Raw genomic sequence first — 18,532 nt, forward strand, 5'->3', positions numbered from 1 at the left:
GTTGATTTGCTTAATACATATAGAGCCAGCACCCTGTTTTATTATACAGTATACAAATACACCCCACCCAGAGCCATGATACAGCGCAGGTAACGCCCTACTCCTTGATGCTGTGTGCAGGTCGTATCTAGCCCAAATATACAGACAACTCCCTATTATATTCTGCACAAAGGTGACATCTCATATACCCCTTATCCTCCTCACACAATTTATAGGTTGTTGTTTTTTTACTGAATCCTAATTACTTCTACACCTTGATGTGCAGTAAAACGACTAAATTATTATGGCAGTGGCTGTTTTATTGTTATCACACCATGTTCGGTATGGACAACCCTAGCACCCAGGAAGCACAGAAATCCGCTGCTGGCATCCAGGGGTGTGATTGGTGGGGGTAAGAGGGGGGCAGCAGAAGGGGTATTATCTGTTTCTGCAGTATAGTATTGGGAAGCACAGTGGGCAGGATATATGGCGCTTTATTTCCCCTGTATGCTTTGTAGCTCTGTATGTAATGTTTTCCAAGTATGTCTTTAACAGTAGGGCTGGAGGAAAGAGGTTAAGAAATTGGCACCACTTCAGTTTTTGCCTCAGGCACCCCAGCTGGCATCAAACTTTTAAGGTTTTGTATTGATAGGGGCATCTACTGCTTGGTTGATAAATGCAATAATATGATGGCTTATTGCATATGTCAGGTAGTCTGATTGCACCTCTGTGTTAGGCCTCATGCACACGAATGTATTTTCATTCCGTGTCCGTTCCATTTTTATTTTTTTTTGCAAATTGTATACGGAACCATTTATTCCAATGGGTCCGCAAAACAACGGAAGTTACTCCGTGTGCATTCCGTTTCTGTTTGTCCGTATATCGGTTCCGCCAAAAAATAGAACGTCCTATTATGGTCCGCATTACGGACAAGTGTAGTACTGTCCATTAGGCGCCAGCTAAATACGGATTGGACACGTCATCCATATTTTTTTCGGATCCGTTTGCATGAGGCCTTACTTTGGGGGTGTCTACCCAGTGCTGCTGGTTGCTTTTCAAACTCAATTTAAAGGTGTGAAGAAGTGAAGCAACAAGATTTGTGTAGGACACACGTTGGTTATGTCCATAATTGGTGTGGATAAATTTCAGGTCCTTGTTTATATAAAGCCCACATTTTTCAAGCTTTAGAACCTAGTGCCACATTGCAAATTATTCCTCTGCAGCTTTTTGTTTAATTCTTTTTTTTTCTTTTCTGATCCCGTGGTGGGGTTCTGCTTTTTTTCAAGGTGTCAACAGTGAGTATGCTTTTGTACAGCAAACAGCTGGAGATTTTTTTATTTTTTTTTTCGTTTTGGGTATTTGTCAGAGGGTTTTGTTATTGTCTGTTCTCATCAACCTGCTAGCGGGACAGGAGCGAACAGGGAACGGCACGGGAGGTAGTTTTTTTTTTTTCACTTGTGAGATGGTGCAGACCCTGGCACTTGGCTCTTGCTTTCCCCCCTCAGCTGCCGCATTTACAGATTCCGCACTTTTTTTTTTACTCAATATGGCAAAGTTGCCCGCTTTGCCTGGAGACAAATGCCAGAGGGAAGACAAGTTGAACATTCCATCAGTGACGTGATGACTTTGAGCTTGGACTTACAGGATTCGAATACACTTTTAGCTGTGGTTTTGTAGACCCTCGCTAATAATATCTTGTCTTTTTCTTCTCGCTTTACCTAATATAGTGATATCTTGTATTGAAAAGCAAATACGTGTACTAGCTAACGTGTGCTTCTCCAATAGCTGTGGACCTAATATCTTACACACATATATACACAGGGAAGCAGTGCACTGCTTGGCATCACGTCTATGCTTCATTGTCTGAGCAGTCTTCTCTTGTTTATGTATTCATAATGTGACCACTTGGCATTAAGGTGACCCCCTCTATCTCCCAGGTGGGCTGTAACAAAGTCTACACAAGCACCTCAGATGTGATGACACATGAAAACTTCCATAAGAAGAACACTCAGCTGATTAATGATGGCTTTCAGCGCTTCCGAGCCACCGAAGACTGTGGCACAGTGGAATGCCAGTTCTATGGGCAGAAAACCACTCATTTTCACTGCAGGTAATCATCATCTTCCCTGGACTGGTATCTGCGTTGCAGTAGGCTCCTTTTCAGTATGGACAGTCTGTATTGGATGTGTTTCTATGTGCGTAGATATGGCTGCATTATTCCTCAATCATCTCTACTAGTGGTATTTCTACGGTTACAGCTTTTTCCACTTTAATGACTCCAGAGAATGCAATGCTTGTCATTTGTTTGCAGACGCCCAGGATGCAGCTTTACTTTCAAGAATAAGTGTGACATAGAGAAGCACAAGAGCTACCACATAAAAGATGATGCATATGCAAAAGATGGATTCAAGAAGTTCTACAAATACGAGGAATGCAAATATGAGGGATGTGTGTACAGCAAGGCTACCAACCACTTTCACTGTATACGCACTGGATGTGGCTTTACATTCACCTCCACCAGCCAGATGACCTCACATAAACGCAAACACGAGAGGCGACACATCCGTAGCTCAGGGGTGCTCGGGCTCTCATCTTCCCTCATGGGGGGAAAGGACAATGACCTGGAAGAGTCCAGCAATGATGATCTCATTGACTTCTCTGCAATGAGTAGCAAGAATTCTAGTCTGAGTGCCTCCCCTACAAGCCAGCAGTCTTCCGTATCCCTAGTCCCAACTGTGTCCGAAGCACCTTCACCACAAACCCATAAATCCACCAGCACCATTCCACCGACGACAAAGATCTCCACTCTACTATCCCAGACATTACCCACGAATATGCCCCTGGCTTTAGCCTTGTCTAGTTCAGCACTTCCCGCTGGTACTGGGCCATATTTTCCTATCATGAGTGGCCGTGGAAGCACCACATTACCTCTGAGTGCAAGTAATATAATGTCTGTAGCTGCCCCAGATTCTTCTCCACAGTCAGCTTCTGGGGCCAGCGATCAAAACAGCACTTCCCCTGCTGCCACATCCATAATGGAGAAGATTTCTGCTAGTAAAGGTCTGATCTCCCCAATGATGGCACGGTTGGCAGCAGCAGCACTCAAGCAGTCCCCCTCTCCTGAAGCAGGTGAGCTTCCCTTTCAGGGTTACCTATGCCACTCTGTGACTTTCATATAGTATACTGCTTAATGTGACTAATCTTATATAATGCAATGTTACTATGTTGCAATTTGGAATGTATTTATTTTTTTGTTTTGTTAAAGTATTCTTCAATGATACCTGGGATGTCTTCACAATATGTTGCATACCTGAACAACCACCCTCAGATAATTATATATAATTACCAGTAGTTACAGTCTTTATTCATTTTCTAAATTATGTTTTGTAGCAGGCAATGGTCAAGCCTCAGGTCGCCTTAGCATCAAAGCAGAAATGTCAGATGCAGAGGGAACACTACAGAACAGTTCTCAGGAGCACAGCCTAGACCTGAGTTTAAACAGGTGAGAATTGCTTCGTGGAAAAGCGCCATTTTCCGTTAATATTATGTGCTAACAAAAGCTGCAAATAGCGAAATTACGTTTTCTTTTTAATAGCATTTTACAATGTGTTTTGAAAGGTAACTTCCTCTATTTAAACACTCGTGTTCCTCTTATATAGTAATGAGCCCAACGGTCAAGACACAGTATATGATCCACTGCTCCACCCCTCGCTTGTAAATAAGGTAATATCTTTTAATACCCATTTTCATGACTAGTTCCAATTCTGTGGCTTCATGTCGAGTCTTGCACAGAATTACAGATTTGGCTCACAGTTCCACATATTTGCTTTTGGCAGAGCCAGCACTCCAGTGCAGGGGGCTCGCTGAGTCTGAAAGCAGATGCCGAGAGCAGTGACTCTGGAGGTGGGGAGTCGACGCATTATCTGGGCAAAGTAATGAAGGCTCTTGATCGTGAAAAGAATGCAGAACCTTGGAAGACATACCTGCGCAGGTAACATGCAAAAATCATACCAAAGGGTAAGCTGTAAAAAATGATTAAACCAGCCTGGTTGAGGTTAACACTTCTCCATGCATTGTCAGATTCGATCCAGGTGATGTGTGCGACCATCAGTGTGATTTCCTGCATAAACTGCATTTTCACTGTATTGTGGAGGAATGTGGAGCTCTTTTCAGCACTCAGGATGGAGCTATAAAACATGCAAAGTAAGTGGCTGAATTACATTTGTGTATCTGTGATACCTACCACAGTACCACTGCATTTTCTAATCTATTTCTCTTAATTGCAGCTTTCATTTTCGGACTGATGTAGGAACAAAAGGCAGCTCCGAAATTTCTTTTACAGGAGACTCTAAAGTCTCCCCGACGTCAGCATCACCTCCTATACCCACAACTCTGCCACCTGGATATGAGGTTTCTGCTCCCTGCTCTGCTGCTGTCCCATCCACGCCAACTCTACTAGCATGGAAGCAGTTGGTATCATCCATACCACAAATCCCCCAAATACCAGCATCAGTTCCCAGTTTAGCCTCATCTCCCATGGCAACAACTTCGCTTGAAAATGCTAAACCTCAAGTCAAGCCAGGATTCCTACAGTTCCAGGAGAAGTGAGTTCAAAAGAAAACAGCAGTTTTTAAAGGAAACTGATCTTATGAAATATTATATGATCACATTGTTGGAGGTCTATGAGCTGTATGGTGGCACTTTGGGATTTCGGTCAAAGGAAATCTGTCAAATTCTGTTAAAGGGGCTGTCTCACTTCAGCAAACGGCATTTATCCAAGGCACTTACCAATGTATTGTGATTGTCCATATTGCCTCCCTTACTGGCTAGACTTATTTTTCCATCACATTATACACTGCTGGTAGCCAGGGGTTATGGCCACCTTGCAATCCAGCAGTGGTGGCCGTGTTTGCACACTGTAGGAAAAAGCGCTGGCCAGTCTGGTGGCTGGGACCCTAGGAGTGCGCATAGGCACGCATGCGCAGCAGCTCCTGTCCCAGCCACCACGTATCTGAGCTGCAACGGAGGCAGAAAACCTGGATATAATGCTATGGAAAAATGAATCAAGCCAGCAAAGAAGGCAGTATGGACAATCACAATACATAAGTAAGTGCCTTTTGCTGAAGTGAGACAACCCCTTTAATACTTTCCATAGATCTTTGCTTAAAATGTTGTGCTGGAAACTTCCTGTGACAGGTATATGTTACATATGGAAGATGAACTAACCCTAAAACATTGGGCTACAATGCATACTACAGTACCCATTTAACTAAATCTAGCAGAAATCCATTATTAATGTTTGTACCAACTGCATTTTCTCTTTTGGATACCTGTTTTGCAGTGATCCCTGTCTGGCCACCGACTGCAAATACGCAAACAAATTTCATTTTCATTGTTTGTTTGGAAACTGCAAGTATGTTTGTAAGACATCAGGGAAAGCAGAGTCTCACTGCCTGGACCACATCAACCCCAACAACAGTCTAGTGAATGTGCGAGACCAGTTTGCATATTATTCCCTGCAGTGTCTGTGCCCTAATCAGGTATGTATGACATGTAATCAGAACCAGTTAAAAAAAAAAATTAAACCAACAAACTATACATTTTATCCCAAGCAAAGCCAATAAAGAACATGTTCCCATGGAGTTGGTTAGACTTTAGTCTTTCTAATCAATCATTTCTTCTCTCCTGCTTTTCAATATCTTTAGCACTGTGAGTTCAGGATGCGTGGACACTACCACTGTTTAAGGTCCAACTGTTACTTTGTCACCAATATAACCACTAAGCTTCCATGGCATGTGAAAAAACATGAGAAGGCAGAACGAAGAGCAGCAAATGGCTTCAAATACTTCACCAAGAGAGAAGAATGTGGCAGAATGGGTAGGTATCAACTAAGCGGTGATCAGCCTTGTTTTAATGATATCTATAAACACCAGGTTGACTTAGTAACATAGTACATAAGGCCGAAAAAAGACATTTGTCCATCCAGTTCGGCCTGTTATCCTGCAAGTTGATCCAGAGGAAGGCCAAAAAAAACCCTGTGAGGTAGAAGCCAATTTTCCCTACTTTCGGGGAATAAAAAATTCCTTCCCGACTCCAATCATGCAATCGGAATAACTCCCTGGATCAACGACCCCTCTCTAGTAGCTATAGCCTGTAATATTATTACACTCCAGAAATACGTCCAGGCCCCTCTTGAATTCCTTCATTGTACTCACCATCACCTCCTCCTCAGGCAGAGAGTTCCATAGGGGTTATCTAGGTTACAGATATTGATGACCTATGTAATACAGTTTCCTCTGTACCGCAGCATGCCCCCTTCAAACAGCTGAGCGGTGTGGGTACCGAGAGTCGAACAGGACATCACATTTAATGCAAATTGCCTGGGCCCTGATAAAGTAATACAAGCACTACCACTCACCTTCCCCGCCTACTGCAATCCAGCGCTGCCACTCCTTCCTCTCCCTGGACTGCAGATAGTGTTGTATTGTTGTGGCTGCAGATATGACATCCCATACACTGATGCAGCCAATCAATGGCCTCAATGGTCTTGGGCCGTATGCCGCTAAGGACAGTGTATGGCTGCTGCAGTATAAGAAACATCACAGCTGCAACCACAACAATACGCCACTGGCCGTGGCACAGGCAGAGGAAGGAGCGGCAGTGCTGGATCGGAGCAGGCTGGGAAGGTTAGTGGAAGTGCTTTAATATTGTTTTAGGGCCCAGGCAGTTTGCAGTAAAAAAAAACCACAGACAACCTTTTTAAGATGGTTGCCTATCTCAGCAAAAAAAGCAACTTTTGGAAAAGCCATAAAATAATAAAATCAGGATCACCTAATAGATCCAGTACTCCCCATAGGCTTTATGTATATGACTACAGCAATGGTGTCATGTCAACAACACATAATCACTGTAGCCAAATGAGGCGATGCTGGCTCAGATAGTTAAATAATAACCCCCTTTAAATTAGGTGCTCAACATTAGAAAATACACTTGTATTTACAAACGTCATGGTTTCATTACTCCATTACCACTTCAATAGTAGCTTATGGTTGCTTGGAGCTAACTAAATGGCCATCCAAATACACACTGCAGCATCTGTAGACGTGAAGGGTGGCTGAAAGAACTTTGGAATCCTCCACTTGCTGGTTCAGTTCTTTCATATTGCCGTGTTTCGGATACAGTATGTCTGCTAACGCATATATGTTATAAAACTGCTATAAAAGCCGTTCAGCAAATGTAGCTCCAAAGTGAATGTACAATTTTTAATGCATTGTGCCAAAAAGTTAGGATAATTAATTGATTGGTGTGGTCTGACCTCTGGGACCCCACTGATCCCGAGCATTGGCGTTGCATTCCCCCAAGCTGATGTAGTGGCAGGTCCAGTATGCACCCTGCTGCTACATTCATTTTCTATAGGACTGCTGGACAAAAGTAGAGTCCGATAGAGAATGTGTATGGTCTTGAGTACAGTGTGATATTTAATAGAACTGTTTTTCAGTCCGTCATTAAAAGCCGGTTAGATAGCACTCCGTAACCATTACAACAGTCCTTCGACAACAAAAACTAATTGTTTTAAAATAAATGACAAAGAACTTGGAAATATTAGTCACCATGTAGCTTGAGTCCCTCGTTTTTCTTGGTTTTCTTGCATAACTAAAACCTTTGCAAACAAACAAAACAGAAGACCTCACCCTGTTAACTCATGAAGTATTTATGTCCCAGGTTAATAGTGGCTTGCAGTAACCACGGTGATCGGTATCAACATACACGAGCCAGTCCCGTGTCCTCTTACAGATGTCAGGAGACGGTTCTTTCTCTTATTTGCTCACCTTTTGGAGCTACAGGTGCCGGGCCAGCTTACAAAGTCAGGCAGTGCTGTCATGGTGACTGCAAGTCCTCACCTGCCAAACCCTCCACCTGTTTGTTCTGGTTGCTAGAGAAGCAACGGTCAGAAAATTGGAAGAAAGAACAACATATTTTATCATTCTGAATCTGTGAAACACTGGGCAGGCAGAGCAGATTGGAAAAAAGTCATAAATACAAAGGGGTCATGTATCAAAACCGGCATTTTATGAGGGTCTTTGATAGCCCCAAGCACACGCATTGCCATAAATTAGGCGCATCCTCCGGCAGTCCATGCACCTAAACTGAAATCTACTTCAGTCCCTGACTAGAGTAACTTTCAGTCATCATTGCACCAGTCCCTGCCACTCGCCAGTGGTGAGGATGGCATAAAAACATTGCGTAGCCTAAACTTAGGTGCACAGGCATTTAAAAAGTTACAAGAGGGGTCATGCAACTTTTTAACTAAAAAAACTGGTGTAAACCATCTTGATAGACGACCCCCAATGAATTTTCGCATTTGACATATCATTCTGTAATATGATAGGTCAAGCTTTTAACATTTCTCCCTTCTTTCCTACCAGGATGCAAATACAATCAGGTGAATAGCCACTTCCATTGCATTCGAGATGGCTGTCAGTTTTCATTCCTCCTTAAACACCAGATGACATCACATTCCCGCAAGCACATGAGAAGAATGCTGGGAAAGAATTTTGACCGGGTACCTGGCCAGGTGAATCAAGAGAAAGACATACGAGACAGCTACTCATAAAACTTGTGGATGCATTGTTGTAGACCGGAATTGTGCAGCGCCCATAATCACACATACTTTAATCAGGTGCTGCTTTTTTTTTTCCAGGTTGTATCCCATAATGCCATGGGTGGCAGCACAGCCCACAGTCCATCCTCTACAGAAAATCCTTCATCGTTCCATACCACAGCCCAAAACATGATGGATACAGAGACTGATGAGTGCATGGACTATACTGGTTTGGGCAGCCCCGGTGGGATGTCCTCTGAGTCCTCCAACCTTGATCGAAGTTGCTCAAGTACTCCAGTGGGCAATGAAAGTGCTGATGCAGGTAAGAAATGTTTAATCTTGTCATCTACTTAGGTTAGATAACTTGTATGGCCCATCAAAAGTAACCGGGGGACGTAATAAAACAGTTACCATGACATGAATTAAACATTCTTTCCTGTCTGTTTATATTAGTCAAAGATATAGCCCCCTCCATTTCAAGGTTCATCCATACAGTCAAGTTTTGTTAGTCTGGATGTCCCTCTTCTGTTTAGTGTTTCATTTCATCTCATTATTTTCTCTCTTCGGCTTCTTGTTTGGTTCATTTTGTTCTGTTTCTTTTTTTCCTTTCTCTGTTTTGTTTTCCTGCTTCTTCACGCTCTCCAGGCTGCCTGGTCCCTTCTGCTTCTGACGACGCTCTCACCCACAATGCACCTCCAGCAGCAGCTATGCCTCATGCTCCTCCTTTTCCTCCCGCCTTGGTTAGGCCTCCCCTTTCTTCCCTACCGTTCCTGCTCTCTCCATCCTGTGTCTCATACTCCTTGATCACTGCCAGCCTTGGGGTCAGCAGGGGCATTGTGGTGCCAACGAGCAGCGCTCCAACTTTTACACCAGTTATAGCCATGCCAGCTCCAGCCAAAAGTGATGTTCCACTAGTACACGATGCAGCAGGTACCTTTCAGCTTTTTCCAAAATGAAAATTCAAATACAAGTGCAGGGGTGTCAGACCTCCAGATACTTACACAGTGTCACTAGAATACAGAATTTGAACAAATACAACATTTGAACATTGACCAGTTTAGAATGATAATCATTGCTTTAGATTTTTATGTGTTCTCCTTTTTGTATTATCACATGTACAATAAATACTTAGAAACGCTTTTTAGGCTGAGACTACACATATACTCCAATTTTAACCATAGAGCTACAGCTAGCTGTCCAAAGGAACACAGTATGGGGAAAAATGATCTCCCTGTGCCTGTTTTGGTGTTAAAAAAGGCTCAAACATTGGAGGTCATTTATTAAGACTGGTGTTTTAGACACCGGTCTTAATAACCATTATATTTGGTGGTGAATCCACCGAAGTTGTGAATAGGCACCAGCCTCTATATAACTTCGGTGCATCCAGCACTAGTTCTAAATGTAAGACATCTTCCTTGCTGGCTTACATTTAGACATATTCTATGATGAATGAGACAGACCTGTCAGCCTCCCCCCTTCGCCGCCCACACCGCACCCACTTTTTTAGACCTGGCACGAGCGGGGAAAAGTTGCAGATTGCGATGCTAATAACCTTTGCGTCGAAATCTGCTCCAGAAATATGCCTACTATAGGTGTATTTCTGGATAATAAATAACCCCTATTGTGTCTGCAACTTTTTTAATGGTTTTGTCACAAGTGGACATTCTGCACATTCTGGCGAGGGAGGGAAGTGGGCAGGTCCACCAAATGTTTTCAGGCACAAGACAGAAATGTACAGCAACTCTGAGCCGCTGTAGATTTCATTCTGACGCAAAGACAGCCATTGTATGCACTTAATTAATGATGAGGCCTGCACTTCGTCATAAATTAGCTCAGGAGATTTCAAAAACCGGCATAAAACACCAGTCTTTGATAAATCTCCACCATTAAGTTGCATGCAACTCCTGTGGCCTGCAGCTGTCACTTAATAGTTTCAATCAATCTTGTAGCACTATAGAATATCTAGATTTAGTCTTAATATGAATGAATTCAGTTTTTTATGATTTCCCTTAAAGGGGTTGCGCCACTAATCACACTTATCCACAGGATAGGGGATGTGATATTAGTGGCATAACCCCTTTACAGAAGTTGTCTGAGTTCTTGATATTAATGACCATTTCTTGGGATATATCAATATCAGATGGTGGGGTGAATGGGAGATGAGCTGCAGTAACCTGGCAAGGCCAGTGCACAGTGGGCAGAGCCTTCTGCTTCCAGCTCCATCCACTGTGCAGCTGATCAATATCTGAAACCCAGACAACTCCTTTGCATTTCAAAAAATAAAAGGGGGGGGGATTTATTATAAGGTAATTTTTAAATTCAGTTCTTGCTTCAGTTTTTCCCTCACCCCCACCATGGTGAGTATGTGACTATTTTTAAAAGTTGCAGTGATGAATCTGGAATGAAACTAATTAGCGCAGTAAATCACCCCCACTTTATCACCCACTTTTCAAAAGTGGTGAAAGCAATGTAAAACAGCAAAAAGTCTAAAAAAATTTAATAAATCAGGATTGAATCCGTGTGCTGTTTGCATTTTTTGTGTCTCTATAGAAATTAATGGGCTGGGTGTGAGTTGCAAAAAAAGCAAACTGGACACGGACCAAAAATAGGGGTGTTTGCATGAGGCCTTATAAGTATTAGGCCAAGAGACACAGCTAATTGTTGTGTGTATATAGAAACTGATTAAAAAACAGTGGCACTTTGCAAACAAAGCCAATGATTTATTTTCTGGGCAGTCTGAAAAATTATGGCTGAAATATTGGTAGCTATGGATAACAAGTCTGTCTTCATATATAAGGCTCCTTGAATGTTAAAGGGGTATTCTGGTTGTTAAACGTTATCCTGAATCAACAGGATAGAGGTTAACTATTAGATTGGTGGAAGTCCTACCACTGGGACCCCCGCTGATGACGAGGAGTCGCCCGGAATGAACTAAGGGACAGGTCGGGCATTTAAACTGCCACCCCATTCATCTCTATGGAAGTTCCGGAAATAGCCGAGCCCTTCTCTGCTGTCTCCAGAACTCCCATAGAGATGAATGAAGCAGCAGTGCACATGCTCGACCTGTCACTCCATGGAGTACAGGGTACCCATTCTTGTGATCGGTGGATGTCCCATCGGTAGGACCCCCACTAATCCGTTATCCCCTATTCTGTGGATAGGGCATGACTTTTAACATCCAGAATACCCTTTTAAATATCTCTTGCCACTATTCTGAAAACTAGAACATACCTGTAGTAATAACATTTATGTAACAAGGTCCAATGTCGGACACTGCCCTCTTTACTCTTAAAGGGGTTGTCTCACTTCAGCAAATGGCATTTATCATGTAGAGAAAGTTAACACAAGGCACTTAATAATTTATACTGCTTGTCCATATTGCCTCCTTTGCTGGCTGGATTCATTTGCTCCATCACATTATGCACTGCTCGTATTCAGCAGGACTGCACAGCCATTGCTGCAGTGCAGATACGAGGTGGCTGGGATAGGTGTTGCTGCGTGTGCCTATGCGCGCACCCACAGTCCCGGCCACCAGAGAAGCCAGCACCTTTTTCTATAGTGTGCAAGCACTGGATTGCAGGGTGGTCGTAACCATGGAAACAAGCAGGGGAAAATGAATCCAGCCAGCAAAGGAAGCAATATGGACAATCACAATACATTAGTAAGTGCCACTTGCTGAAGTGAGACAACCCCTTTACAGCGGCTCTGTCACCCAGATCACCCCTATTAAACCAGGCACATAGCCTGGTAGGCGTGATCCTGCAGTTTAAAATGATACCCTCCTCCTCACTGTCGGCACCACAGTTCTTAATAAAATCCTACCTTTATTCCTTTGCTGACAGACAGTTTTGAGCACCAGGAGGCGGGCTTTTTCAGTATGAGCACCGCTATGCTAGCCCAAGTCGAAGTCATACTCTGGCGATGTCAATCAAGGGGAGGGGTGTGTGTATAGACGTCAGTAGGCGTTGCTCATACTGAAAAAGCCCGCCTCCCGATGCTCTAAATTGCCTGCCAGCAAAGGAATAAAAGTAGAATTTTACTAACAGTGGGGATCAAGGTATCATTTTAAACTGCCAGATCACCCCTACCAGGTTAAATAGGGGTGATCTGGGTGGCAGAGCCTCTTTAAGTGCATTACCAGCCAGCCCAATCCATATCAAAGCTTGGACAACACTGCACAATGCCTTCAGGATATTCAGATTTTTATACAAACAGTAATTTCTTCCCTTTAGAAGCCATGAGATACTAGGCTTCAAGTCTTCACATACACAAGCCATTTTGCTACGGGTTTGATGCTTCAGGTGTTTTAACTAAGAATTTCCTAGCCATTGATTTTCACATTATAAGAACTAAACACATGATGCACAAAAAGAAAACGGACTTAAGATATAACTAACCCTCGGGACAGAATACTGCAAGAGTGTATGTAGTAAGCATTCTGTTAATGAGAGTATAGTAAATTTGTGTAAGCACAATTTGACATTGCTGCCAGAAGTTAGCCATGTACATGCTTAGTGCGTTACATTTACTCCTCTAACAGCCTGTGGCTACTAAATAAAAGGATAATTGTGGTCTGAAGTTAGAGTGGTTTCACACATAGTGCTTTTAGAAAAAATGCAGCATTATTTCCCACATTTTTCTAGTATTTTATTTTTTTACATACATTTTTAAAACACTATGAGAAGGATCTTTGCTGAAAGTCAATACTAAAACGCAGTAAAAAGAATGCATTTTTTGTTTGCACTTTTTGATGAATTTGCATCTTTTGATGAATTTTTCAGGTCCATGAAATTCTTTTCAAAACCTAATAGGGATTAGGTGTTGTTTTTATTGTTTTTCCAGGCATTCTGCTATAGTCTTCTCTATGGGACTTGAAAATCACACGTTAAGATTGTTGAAAATAAAAAAATATATATGTAAGAACACATGCAATTCATGGTGTTTCTTGCAAGACAAAAATAAAATGCCACAAAGATGTGTGAAGAAAGCCTAAAGGAAGTGGTTGCAACTATGTCTACTAAAGTTTATGCAACCAATAATTAAGTATAAGGTGCAACTTTGCACCTGAAATAATAATCCTCATTAAAAGCAAAATGTACATATTATACTTGTGCCCGTATAGACTGTCTTACATGGTGGATATTCTCTCTTCACAGGAAACACCATTACCATGCCAACAGCTACAGGAGCCAAAAAACGATTTTGGATCATTGAGGACATGTCACCTTTTGGCAAAAGGCGGAAGACTGCTTCTTCACGCAAAATGCTGGATGAAGGGATGATGTTGGAAGGATTCAGACGCTATGACCTGTATGAAGATTGTAAGGATACAGCATGCCAGTTTTCCCTGAAGGTGACTCACTACCACTGCACCAGAGAAAACTGTGGCTACAAATTCTGTGGGCGAACCCACATGTATAAGCATGCACAGCACCATGACAGGGTGGACAACCTTGTTCTCGATGACTTTAAACGTTTCAAATCCTCTCTTAGCTGCAACTTCCCTGACTGTCAGTTCTCTGGCAACAGCACACATTTTCACTGCTTGCGTTGTGGCTTCCGCTGCACTGACAGCACGAAGGTGACCGCTCACCGTAAGCACCATGGAAAGCAGGATGTCATCAGTGCTGCAGGCTTCTGTCAGTTTAGTTCCAGTGTTGACTGCGAGGTGCCTGAATGCAAGTACAAGCTGAAGTGCTCACACTTTCATTGCACTTATCCCAGCTGCAAGCACACTGTAGTGGGAATGTCTCAAATGGACTCGCATAAGCGTAAGCATGAGAAACAGGAAAGGGGGGACCTACCATCAGTTTCTCCTGGGCCAGAGGGCTCCACTCAATGTAGTGCTGATTATGACCTCCAAAATCCACCAGTGAACTTGGACAGCTCGCTGAATTTGAGCACAGACACTCACAGCTCCCTTCTGTTCCTGCAAAATGCTGCAGGGGTGGGCCTGAATGACTCCCTGGACCTTAGCAAGAAACCACACGATGGGGCTGAAAGTGTCCTTAGGGAAAACACTCAGATGGCCAGCTGTGGGGATGCTGATGATGACATGTCTCAGGATGAGGAGGATGAAGAAGAGGAGGGTGAAGAAATGAATGAAGATGAAGAGGAGGAAGACGATGAGGAAGATTTGAATACAGATTCTGAGGATTCCTTGCCTGACGGTGAATGTTTATCAAAGAAAGACAACAAAGAACGTGCTGGGGATTCCACAAACCACTGTGATACCTCCAAAACTCCACTGAACCTCCAAACTTCCTCCTAACTACACTTAGAACTGAATGTTTTATAAATATTCCCCTTTTTGAGGGCCTTACTCTACTCTCTACACACATACCCCCCTCCAACCAAAAAAAAAAGCAAAAAAAAAAAGACTTAAAGAACAAGTGAAGGAATAGGAACCTTAACAAAACAGCTTCTGCAACATTGGACTCAATCAAGTCATCAGTTACAAAGGACTCAAGGGGGCATTTGGCATTACTGCTATTCTGGCCTCCTCCGTTACAATCCATTTATACTGGTGCTTGAGAGCAGTAGGACAAAGGACATCAGTTTGACTCCTTGTGATATGAAGTCCTTGTATTAGCCCATTCATGAGTAGGAGGAGGGGGGTGAGGAGAAAAGGAAGTATAGTACTTTTACTCCTCTTTTATCATTATAACATAGGGGAAGTTCCTATATGCTTATGGAAAGGGAGGAGGTCAGATGGGCTGGGTTGGTGGGTATTTATTGACTAGCATTATCGGGCGCCCTGTGACGAGGCTCTCTCTCTCCTGTTCTTCCAGTTTCTCTCTGGGCTGCTCCTGGGAAGCTATTATTTTATAACTATTTATATAGAAAACTTTCCTCTGCACCAATCGCTCTGGTTTATTTATTTATTTTGCCATTGTTTTTGGTATAATGAAAATGGGACTTTTCTTACAAGAGCAGCCAGGGGAACCTCACATTCGTGGAGGATGCCTTCTGCCCTATAGGACACGCTGTTACTGCTTGCGAAAAGATTGGAAATATTATTGTGATGGTAGATGTGTCAAAAGAGGTAGGATTCCTGTAGCACATTCTGGAGAAAGCTCCATATCACTGCTCAGGGGCCAGCAAGGGCCACAACTGTCAAACACTGTTTAGCTCAGTTGTAGCGCCTTCTAACAGCAAGTCCAGTGACCTCTTAAGGGAAAACTTATCCGAGAGGTCACATTGAGGGTTAAGAGATTACACCACAGACCAAGCACAGGATGTCCTCTCTCTCAGGTAGGAAACTATTCAGTAAAAGAAACTCTTTTCATTAGGGCAAGTGCAGATGGATTGTTTTTAATGAGAAAAAATAAATTTCTTTGCACTTAAAAAATCATTCTGCTTCCCTGCTCTCGTATTGGTCACTTAGATGAGTTCTTTTAGGCCCTTTATCCTGATTCAACAAGATTATCTGCCAAAGGATGCAGTGCTGAAGTGTTGAATCGATGAGGAGGATCTCCGATCAACATTGTATGTTTATGAATCAGCCGTCAGTGAGATGCAATTATACATTTATAGAAAACACTACAGGCCTTTTCTCTCTAAGAGACACAGGTGATAGAGGCCCTAACCACCTTACCGAATCCTTCATATAGCCTTTGTACTCACCCTTAAAGCAGACTGCAAAAAGATTAGATGGGGAAAGCCTCAAGTGTTTGCAACAAGCGGTGTTGGAGCAACATATTCATTCTGATAAAAAAATAAATAAATAAATGAAAAAGTTGTACAGTATTTTTTCTGTAAAGGTTATATATAGAACAAAAAGAAAAAAAAAGAAAAAAAAAAAGAAATTTAAAGTAAGCTTGCATATGGGGGGCTGTTGGAGTGTCCGAGCGTCATCAGATGCAGACATCAGTCCCAAGACCCTGCTCTAATGCCTCTTATTCTTTGGTTTTTAGCTTCTGATTTCTTGAAGTCTTTATTGACTTCACTTTAGCACTGAAAAGCGTGATTCCGACTTTTAACTTGAATTTTATAGAAAACAAAATAACATTGTTCGGATAATATGGAGGATTGTAATCTTCAGATTGTTAATATAAGTTTGTAGTTATATATTTAATTTTGTGGGTTTCTCCCTCAATCAGTTACGTGTGTTTTCCCCCATTTTTTATTTTTTATTGTAGTTATCTATGAGATGAGTATGGGAAATAAATGCCTCTCAATTTTTCTGCAGCTGAGCTGAACACCACTGTATTGTTGAAACAACAGCATCTCAAAAGTCAAGGTTAAAAACAAACTAGTTCTACTTGTGTACCGCCTCAGTGGTCTATGAGATCCTCTCTTTTCGGGTACACTTTTTTTCTTGTCCCTGTTTCCTCTTTTGCATGTAAGCATTAGTTGGACCTACAAAAAGATCAGGGCCAGAGGTTAAAGAAGAGGTTCTGTCCAAAGAACCACTACTATGGACACTACAATCTCCAAACACATAATACCCTAAAAATTAAAAATAATTATCCTTAATGTAGCAAAAAGGGGACTAAAATAAGATGAATTAAAAAAATTAATTGAAGAAACGATCAGGTTAGAGGTCTTCCTAAACCTGATATTGCACAGTAGGACGTAAGCCATCTCCAACTCATCTGCAAAATTATTGCGTCTTTTTTTTTTTTTCTTTTAATTTTCTGTGGAAGTAAAACTACCGTCACCCTGGCTAATAACAGTTGGCTATCTATATCTAGATACTTTGTGTGTATATTGATATAGGTATAAGCATGTGTACATTTGTATATAATGAGGTATGTGATAGATATATATATGTTATGTATATATGTATTACATACAGATATATACGTTTAACATTATTATTAATAAGCCAGGTAAGAATGAGTTCTTCCAAATACTTGAATTGGACTTTCCCGCATTGATAAGAACTGAATATTTTTCCACTTGAAGTTAGAGCTGTTAGAAATTTAATATATGTTTATTTATTTGATTTTTTTTGTTGCATGACTGATGCAAGGTTTGACATTTTCACTCAATAAAAACTGGAAAAAAAAATAGATAATTTGTGTCCGTTGTCTTCGTACAGTTATGGGGCAATGGCTGAATGAAATCTGTCCTGAAAAATCGGCGGTGAATCCCCAGCAAAATCCACATTATTTTATGCAGATTTTACCACAGAATGTACCGAGGATTCACAGCTTGCACATTGGAGGGGTGAAATCTGCACTGTATCAAAATGTGTATGCTGCTGATTTGAAAATCATTTTTTTCATATATATAATTTCTGCTACATGTATAGTAGATGGTGTTTTCAGAACCCCATCCATGTGTATTGTACTGTAATTTGCAATAGATTTTCTGCTGCCGTTCTTCCCCGTCTTAACCTAAAAGCATCTCCAAGCAGTACAGGTACTGTACCCATATATTGTATTTATTGTGCACAACACTGTTTTACAATAGATGGAAGATTATATATGTATAATAAATATACAGTATATAGTAATTACACTGACTGACTTTGAAGGGGTTCTCTGCACCCAATTTTTTTTTTAATGCTTATTCAGTAACCCAAACTCTGCATAGTTATGCCTTGAGTACCTGTTTTTCATTTCTGCGCTTTCCTTCCCCTGTTCTCTGCCTCAGCTAATCTGGTCAGGATGCTTACATACAGAACTTCCTGTTTCCCTTAGCTTTCTAACCAAACCCAGCTTGCTTTTCTCTGTAATATTTCTCAGTACTTGCTCCACCTAACATGGAGAGATGAAGGAGGCGTGATTACTGCAGAGGGAACAGTGGCAGGTAGAGCAAGCCCTGAGAATCATTACAGAGCAAAGCATGAAGGGTTTGGTTAGAAAAGCCAGCAGGAAGCGCTTATCATTCTGCCCAGATGAAATGATGCAAAGAACAGGGGAATCACAGAGCTGATTAAAAAAAAAAAAAAACTGGTATTTGGGCATAAATATGGGCATAAATATGCAGTACTTGGGGTAT

General features: G+C 41.9%; 1 protein-coding gene across 11 annotated transcripts in view; it reads left to right on the forward strand.

The window, feature by feature from the left end:
• Window positions 1-16,108, forward strand: part of CASZ1 (castor zinc finger 1) — a 251,035-nt gene extending 234,927 nt beyond the window's left edge. For 8 of the 11 annotated variants that reach the window (XM_040430630.1, XM_040430646.1, XM_040430639.1 and 5 more), the window contains 13 exons: window positions 1,917-2,089; window positions 2,291-3,108; window positions 3,370-3,481; window positions 3,639-3,702; window positions 3,816-3,970; window positions 4,060-4,182; window positions 4,266-4,583; window positions 5,321-5,519; window positions 5,685-5,856; window positions 8,406-8,554; window positions 8,681-8,903; window positions 9,227-9,511; window positions 13,738-16,108. In XM_040430630.1, coding sequence (XP_040286564.1) covers window positions 1,917-2,089; window positions 2,291-3,108; window positions 3,370-3,481; window positions 3,639-3,702; window positions 3,816-3,970; window positions 4,060-4,182; window positions 4,266-4,583; window positions 5,321-5,519; window positions 5,685-5,856; window positions 8,406-8,554; window positions 8,681-8,903; window positions 9,227-9,511; window positions 13,738-14,852 — 3,906 coding nt within the window. In that variant the 3' untranslated portion in view covers window positions 14,853-16,108. The remainder of the gene's footprint in view (window positions 1-1,916; window positions 2,090-2,290; window positions 3,109-3,369; window positions 3,482-3,638; window positions 3,703-3,815; window positions 3,971-4,059; window positions 4,183-4,265; window positions 4,584-5,320; window positions 5,520-5,684; window positions 5,857-8,405; window positions 8,555-8,680; window positions 8,904-9,226; window positions 9,512-13,737) is intronic. The other 3 variants (XM_040430683.1, XM_040430691.1, XM_040430673.1) reach the window with 2 other exon arrangements.
• Window positions 16,109-18,532: the final 2,424 nt, after the last annotated feature.

The sequence above is a fragment of the Bufo bufo genome, chromosome 1 (assembly GCF_905171765.1).
Source record: "Bufo bufo chromosome 1, aBufBuf1.1, whole genome shotgun sequence".
Classification (NCBI taxonomy): domain Eukaryota; kingdom Metazoa; phylum Chordata; class Amphibia; order Anura; family Bufonidae; genus Bufo; species Bufo bufo.